We start from the raw sequence: 8,366 nt of genomic DNA, 5'->3' as shown, positions 1-8,366 counted from the left end.
ACTCCCTCCCAGATCCTGCATACCCGCCCTGAGTGCCCTCCAAGACCCCGCACTCCACCCTGAGCACCCTTCCGCACCCTAACTTCCTCCCCAAGCCACACCCCACCTTGAGCGCCCTTCCACACCCTAACTCCCTCCCAGACCCCACACCCTGCCCTGTGCACCCTCCCACACCCTAACTCCCTCCCAGACCCTGCCACCACCCTGAGCATCCTGAGCACCCTAACCCTAATCCAGACTTTCGAACTGCTGTATCACAAAGTGTTAATCCAAGATTTTCAGAAATAATGAAGGATATTCAATCACATTGCTCTCACTAAAAATATTATTATTAATATTTTTTGTGAGCGCAAAAAGGTTTTTTGTACTGTTAATAAACAAAATGCAATAAAAATATTTTTAAAATATTGTTTATTTCATCTTTATCCCGTCCTTTTTTAATTTCTATTTTTGTATGTTTTATAACGTCCATAATATATTAGTCTAGTAGTACATGTATATAATTTATACATAAATAAATATACATATCTTCGGGGTGCGAGCTCAAAAAATTGTTACAGATGGGGGTGCTATTCCTGTTCCTGCTATGAATAGAATAGAATAGAATAGAATAGAATAGAATAGACACACCTGTACTAGTGGAAGAGAACAGAAGAGAAGAGAAGAGAAGAGACACATCTGTATTAGTGGAGTAGAATAGAATAGATCCCACTGTTCCTGCTATGAATAGAGTAAAATAGAATAGACACACCTGTACTAGTGGAAGAGAACAGAATAGAATAGATAAGCTTGTACTAGTAGAAGAGAAGAGACGAGACGAGACACACCTGTACTAGTGGAGTAGAATAGAATAGACCCACCTATACTGGAGTTTCTAAAGCACTTAAAACTTTAGGAGCATACGTCCCTTTTAAAGTTTCTGATACCCTAAGGCTGCAGATCCATTGAGTAAGAGTAGGTCTTGTGATAGACCCAGGCCAGTTGGGTACAGCAGAATAGCAGAAGGCAGATATACTGGCCACTGGATTAACAGTTTTCTGTTCCCTGACTGACCAGAGCAGGGGCTGCTCCAGGCTAATGAGAAACACCTGACTCTAATTAACCTGTAAAGAGTCAGGTGAGGCCATTCAGTTAATGTGACCACCTGACTCTAATTAAGGCCCTGCTATAAAAAGGGCTCACTCCAGTCAGGCAGAGGAGAGTCAGGGAGCCAGAGGAGAGAAATTGCGGCTGAAGGGCTGGTTACTGAAGACACCCTCAAACCATCATTAAAGAAGCCCTAAGGTAAGGTTGAAGAAGGGAGAAGCAAGAGAGCTGTGGGGAAGTGGCCCAGGGAAATGTAGCAACTCTGGCAGTGAAAGGTCGGCTGCCAACATCTGCTACCATTGGGGTCCCTGGGCTGGAACACGGAGTAGAGGGCGGGCCCGGGTTCCCCCCAACCAACCACTACAGGAAAAGCTCCTGGAAGGGGAAGTCAGGTCCCTGTCAGGACAGGAGGCTGAACAGAGACTGTGGGAGTTCTCTCACCAACCTCCTTGCAGCCTATGATGAAAAGGGCTCAGTAGACCGCAACCCTGGCCCTAGAGAGAGTAGGGCTACGTGGAGGGTCGCAGTGAGCCACTGAGGCTAGCATAGACTGCCTAGAAGCGCAGGACCCACAGGAGCTAGATCAGAGCTCTGCCACAGTCTGTTTTCCTTAATTTGTTTTCACAGTGGAACAGCAATTTGTTGTGTGTCTGAGTTAATGATTGTCAAAATAACAAGTTCAATTGGAATTACTTAATCTAAGATTATCAATTAGAGATTAATACAGCACTATGGAGAATATAGAAAATAAAAGAATACAGTGCCACCCTTTGTTGACAGACTGAGAGCTGGATCTATGTCTCTCCTGCATCTGGAAGGGAGGCACAGTTTTCATTGTCCCAATCTAAGTTACCATACCAGTATTATTATATAGATTGTTGGACAAAGGAAACCTCGTTGCCAAGAATATTCTCCCAGAAGCATATGTTGTGATGTTCTACACAGTCTGAGTTTATCTGATTTGTCACACATACTCTTTGCTGAAGGTAAAGATTCTAAAGAATAGTTAATATATAAATGAATCAAATACACAGGAAGAAAGAAGTCAAGGTTTGAATATTTAATAACAGGTGCTAACAAATTTAACTTCATAGAAATCTAAAGCGGATTGGGAAGAACAAAATAGTTCAAAAATCTACAAAACAATTTAAAAAACATTTTCATTTCAAAAGTTTTCAAACTAATTCCATTGACTAAAAAAAATTAGTATCAATCACATTTTAAACTAAAATAATTAGGTTTGTGTTTTTGGCGGTTTTTTTTGTCTTGTTTTTGTTATTTTACTACTTCTGCCACCATTTTCTCTATTTTTATATTCTGCCCTTTTTCTAAGGCAAAAAGAAGGAGGGGAGGCGAAAACCTTAATGAGCCAAAATTGGTATGTCAGATATTAAGGCTAACTGGAGGAGAAAATGATGAGGAGATGGACTGTTTGTCACAGAGTCATCAGGGCGATGCTCTGAAACTACTTCCTATGCAGCCAGTCAGGACTCTGGGGGAGTCTCCTCTCCCTGAGCAGCCTGCCTCCAGGACAATAAGCTTACCCAGCTTTGAACTTCCTGGGTCTGACCTTGAAGCATTTAGCATCCCCTTCCATACCATGCACTTCCCACAGTGAGTCTGCCCGAGCAGGGCTCCTGGGGAAGCCAGAGGGCCCTGCACCCCAATTCCGCAGTCAGATGTGATTCTGAGCCTGCTGGTAAAACAGAAGATTTATCAGTCGACAGGGACACAGCGTAGGACAAAAGTTCTTACTACAGAAATCAGTGACTTTCAGCCAAGTTCATCTTGGTGGGGGGGAGGGGAGCCCAGAGCCAGGGCTCTGGCCTTCCCTCTACACCCCAAGCCAGCTGACACTGACTCACTTCCAGCTGCCTGGCACCTGCCCTGCCCATTGCTCCTCTTCCAGGTTTTGTCTCACTTCCTGAGCCAAGAGTCACCTGGTCACAGCTCCCTCCTGGGTCTCAGGTTAGGAAGGGGGCAGCCATAGCATCCCTGCAGGCAGCTGGAGCAGCCCCCACAAAAGCCACACACCCTTTTCCCACCACCTAGGACACTGGTGCAATACACAGGGAAACTGAGGCACACACAGCATTCATGCAAAACAGTCAGACTCACATACAACATAACAAGGGAAAATCCCCACTACCTCACACTATTCTACCCATCACTCCCTTTCTGGGTCCTGAAAGAAATGTGAGAAAAGTACAGAAAGAACACAAAGAAGAACAGATGGAGGCTTCCGGACTGAGCTTCACCATCATTGCTGCCACTCCTACTGTCTCCTGGGACCCCAGGTCTTTGTCATCCTGCTCCTGGGCAACAGAGAAGGGCCCAGAAGACATCGTCACCCCCTACTGGCCCCAGCTGAATCCCAACCACCACCTAGGATCACAGATATTTCCATCTTTGATACCATTGAAGAGACTGACAAACAAGGCGGATTTTGCTTCTAAGACTGGACAGTAAAAACAACAGCAACAATGACAGCTCCGGCCCAACTCAACTAACTTCTTCTCTTCTCCCCAAGAGGATGGTTATTACCATCTCTGATACCTCTAAGAGACTGCCAGACAGCTGGGGGCTTTCCTTCTAAAAACTGCCTCCAGCTAATGGGAAAGGGGACAAGGAGTGTCCCTAAAATGAAAGCCTGACTTAATACTTTACATTTCAAATACTATGAGTGGTTTCCTTTCCTGTCTGGATAGTTAATAAAAGGTTAACAGGATTTTTAATGGTGTGTTTGCCATGGTGCGAATCAGGCTGAGGTCTCTGGACACCAAGCTCTGGAACTTGTTTAACACTGTTTACTGTTGGACAGTGACTGGGTTATGTTAACACCTTCACCCCATTTATTCCATCTGAAGGAATACATAATCAAAGGCCCTTATCCAAGGCGCAAGACCCATAACACGTCATTACTAATACAATACAATCCCAGCACCATCCAAATAATCTTTTCAGCAGGAACTCGGCCATCCAGAAAGCTGCAGAGGCTCCTTCCCACGCCTTGGTCACTGTGGAAAGCAAACCTTCATCTCGCTCAGAGAAAGAACAAACATCAAAGAGTTCACACATTGGGTTCCCAACCACAAGACCAAATATTGACACCCTCATGTAACAATCATTTCCCTCCCCTCCCCCAAAAGAATAAAAGAACTAAACCAAATTGACCAACTAATCAATAAAACAACACAAAAGGCAGCTAAGGAAGGTGTTAGAATGTGGCTCTTTATCCAGCTGTCCAGTCACCTCTTGCAAGAGGACCAATCAGTGGGAGCCATGTACTTCCAAGGCAACTGCTTCTGGGTAGAGTCTCATCAGTGTTTCTTGCTCTGGGGCTCAAGGGAACACTCTGATCCCCTTCCATTGGCTGTGGGAGGCCATTGTCCAGCTGCCTTAGAGCTCAGAACCAGTGTCTGAGTTCTCCCAGGCCCCCAGTCACTCACACACTGCACCAGAGCTTCACCGAGCCTGTGGTCCCTTTTGGCTTCTAGCTGAACCCCTTTAAGAAGAACAGGGCAGGAAGGTAAGGAAGACGGGGGTAGCAAAGGGAAACTTTATGCCGTAAGCCCTTGACCGACACAGATTTATAAAACAAAACAGTTCTGAGACACCTCCTCCCCGGACTGATCTGTGAGTCCAGGGTTCATCCGTGTTTCAAGCTGGGCAGAGTCCCACTGCCATCTTGCTCCTGAAAGACTTTACTAACACGTAGTCATGGATGGCCCCATGCGATCTCAAAAGGGGCATCGCACTGTTAAATAGGCCCCAGTCTCTTGGACATGGGTTCAAACTGTGAAGTTCCATCTCTGACTCCATCCCTGTGGGCCCCTTGTATAGAAAAATCATTTTCCCTGGGGGTGGCAAGTAGCGGTGACACAATAAAGATCGATGACCCCAGCCTCTAGTCTTGATGGGGTCTCAATGATGCTCCTTCAATGAGGTGTCAAAGACCTCTCCCAGGCAGGGCAGCTGACTGGAATGCAGCACAATAGGCTGCCATTGAGCCAGGTCAGACTTGTCCTGTCACCCTGACAATATTTCCACATATACTACAACAAAGTTCACAACATGACACCATCATACCACACTCTGTCACACAAGCAAAAAGTTCACCAAAAACCATGGTATCCAAGCAGCATTTATACCTCCAAAAGGAAAAGGGTCAGAGACCTCATCAAGTCCACTGGGAACTTGATTATGGCTATTCATTTTAGGTGAAAGGTGCTGAGATGGTGTGATGGTGGGTGGCAATACAGAATAGATAGATAGATAGATAGATTCTGGTCTTATATATATATAGTTGTAAATATATAATAAGTCCATTGACATGACTCTGCATTTTTAACCAGTGTAAATGCCCCTTTCTGCATAAGCAGATTTCAAAACATGTTTTCAGGGAGACAATAATGCCTTCATTTGATTATATTTAAAAATAAACACAGGAAGAAATCCCAATCAAAGACGAAAGATGGACAGTTCATTTATGGTGAATAACCTCCCCGCCATGAGTTTCCTCAGGGCAGCTTTGATCTCCTTGTTCCTCATGCTGTAGATGATCGGATTCACCATTGGAGGCACCACAGAATAGAGAACAGCCACAATGAGATCCAGACCTGACGTTGAGCTGGAGGAGGGTTTCAGGTAGGCAAAGGCTACAGTGAAAAAGAGCAAGGAGACCACAGTGAGGTGAGGGAGGCAGGTGGATAGAGCTTTATGCCGGCCTTGCTCAGAGGGGATTCTCAGCACTGTGGTGAAGATCTGAACATATGACACAACTATAAAAACAAAGCAGCCTAAGCCTAAGCACACACTAAAGACAATAGCCCCAGTTTCACGGAGGTATGAGTCAGAGCAGGTGAGCTTGAGGAGCTGGGGGATTTCACAGAAAAACTGATCCACCATGTTGCCTCCACAGAAGGATAGTGCAAAGGTGTTCCCGGTGTGCAGTGCAGTGTAGACAAAAACACTCATCCAAGCACTGGCTGCCATTTGGACACATGCTCTCCTGTTCATCACTCTGTCATAGTGGAGTGGTTGGCAGATGGCGATGTATCGGTCATATGCCATGATGGTGAGTAAGGAGTACTCGGTTACAGCAAAGAACATAAAGAAAAAGACTTGGGTGACGCATCCAGAATAAGAAATTGACCTGGTGTTCATGAGGGAGTTGGCCATGGATTTGGGGACTGGGACAGAAATGGAGCCGATGTCTAGAATGGACAAATTCATCAGGAAGAAGTACATGGGGGTGTGAAGGTGGTGGTCAAAGGTAACAACTATGATGATGAGAAGATTCCCCATCAAGGCTGCCAGATAAACTACCAGAAACATCACAAAGTGCAAAATCTGCAGCTCCCGAACGTCAGAGAATCCCAGGAGAAGGAACTCGGTCACGGTGGTTCGGTTGGATATTTCCCTCTCCATACACCGTGTCCTGCCTGTGGATGGAAGGAGAAGGGCAATGGGCAAGATTAGAGTGACAGAGAAAATGACCTAATTCTCTCTCCGTAATATCTCGTGATGGGAATGTCAAGGGTGCACAGTTCTTGTCGCTTCCACAGACTAGAAGTTGAGAGTGCTCCTTACCCCTGTGAGTCAGAGCACTAGTGAGATGTATTGTCACATTGGTGAATACTGGATTATCACCTTTAAAGCTAAGGGCGATGGGTCAGTTTACACCATGTGAGGATTTGGCCAATGCGGTATGAAGGCTGGAACAAAGTACCATTAAATCCAACATTTCTAGCCAATATTGTACCCGATTGTGAGAAACAAAAGGCTCTAAATGTGGGCATGAAATGTAAATACTAACACGGCTAATGCTGATAGCAATGCTGAAATAGTGATTCCCACTTTTCAGAGAAGTTCAACATTGACTCACCCAGCCTCCTACGTGGCAGCTTGTCTGCAATGATTCCACCCGAAGACCATGTAAATGGCCAACTACTGATTTACACATTGATTTGTGGCAAGAAAATTATAAAAGTATAATTAGGCAGGCCAGAAAAGAATGTGAAAAGCAACTAACAAAAGACACAAAAGCTAAGCAATTTTGCTTAAGTATTTCGGCAGCAGGAAGTTTGCCAAACAATGAGTGGGTTGCTGGATGGTCAAGATGCAACAGGAGCAATCAAGGAAGACAAGGCCATTTCAGAGACGCTAATTGAATTCTTCGCATCAGTCTTTGCTGCAGAGGATGTGAGGGAGATTTCCACATCTGAGCCATTCTTTTTAGGTGACAACTCTGACAACTGTCCCAGATTGAGGTGTCATTAGAGGAGGTTTTGGAACAAATTGATAAATTAAACAGTAATACATCTCCAGGTGCAGATTGTAGTCACCCAAGAGTTCTGAAGGAACTGAAATATGAAATCGCAAAAACTACTAAATGTGGTAAATAAACCAACACTTAAATCAGCCTCTGGACCAGATGACTTCACGGTAGCTACTGTAACATGATCCAGGTGATGTAGGGTACTTGAACTGTTAGGAAGCTTTCAACAAAGTCCCTCACTGACAGCTCTTCAACAAAGTTAGCAGTCATGGGATAAGAGGGAAGGTCCTCTCATGAATTAGTAACTTGCTAAAAGATCCGGAACAAAGGGTAGGACTAAATATTCAGTTTTCACAATGGAGAGAGGTAAATAGCTGCACTCCCCAAAGATCTTCCCTGAGACCTGTGCTGTTCAACATATTCATAAATGGAGCCAACAGTGAGGTGGCAAAATTTGCAGACAATACAAAATTACTCAGGATTGTTACGTCCAAAGCACACTGCAAAGAGCTACAAAGGGATGTCACAAAACTGGGTGACTAGGCAATCAAATGGCAGATGGAATTCTGTATTGATAAATGCAAAGTAATGCACATTGGAAAACATAATTCCAACTGTCCATACAAAAGAATTTGGAGTCATTGTGGTTTGTTGTCTGAAAACATCTCCTCGATGTTCAGTAGCAGTGAAAAAAGCGAACAAGATGTTAGGAACCATTAGAAAAGGGATAGATAATAAAGCTGAAAATACAACGCCAGCATATAAATCCATGGTACGCCCAGACCTTGAATACTGTGTGTAGTTGTGGCTGCCTCATCTAAAAAAAAAGATACATTCAAATTCAAAAAGATATAGAGAAGAGCAACAAAAATGATTAAAGGCATGGAACAGCTTCCGTATGAGGAGATATAAAGAGACTGGTATTGTTTATCTTAGAAAAGAGCTGACTAAGGAGGAATATGAGAAATGTCTATAAAATCATGCATGTTCTGGAAAGAGT

General features: G+C 44.4%; 1 protein-coding gene across 1 annotated transcript; it reads right to left on the bottom strand.

The window, feature by feature from the left end:
* Positions 1-5,547: 5,547 nt before the first annotated feature.
* LOC120380904 (olfactory receptor 14A16-like) lies at positions 5,548-6,516 on the bottom strand. Its single transcript, XM_039498805.1, has one exon. The coding sequence runs from the start codon at positions 6,514-6,516 to the stop codon at positions 5,548-5,550; it is 969 nt and encodes a 322-aa protein (XP_039354739.1).
* Positions 6,517-8,366: the final 1,850 nt, after the last annotated feature.

This window comes from Mauremys reevesii, linkage group 13, assembly GCF_016161935.1.
Source record: "Mauremys reevesii isolate NIE-2019 linkage group 13, ASM1616193v1, whole genome shotgun sequence".
In the NCBI taxonomy this organism is placed as follows: Eukaryota; Metazoa; Chordata; order Testudines; family Geoemydidae; genus Mauremys; species Mauremys reevesii.
Note: the sequence above shows the minus strand (reverse complement) of the source record. Positions and strands in the feature narration are given on the sequence as shown.

Excerpts from the sequence above, each read along its gene's own strand:
- LOC120380904 (XM_039498805.1), bottom strand. The coding sequence starts at position 6,516 with ATGGAGAGGGAAATATCCAACCGAACCACCGTGACCGAGTTCCTTCTC.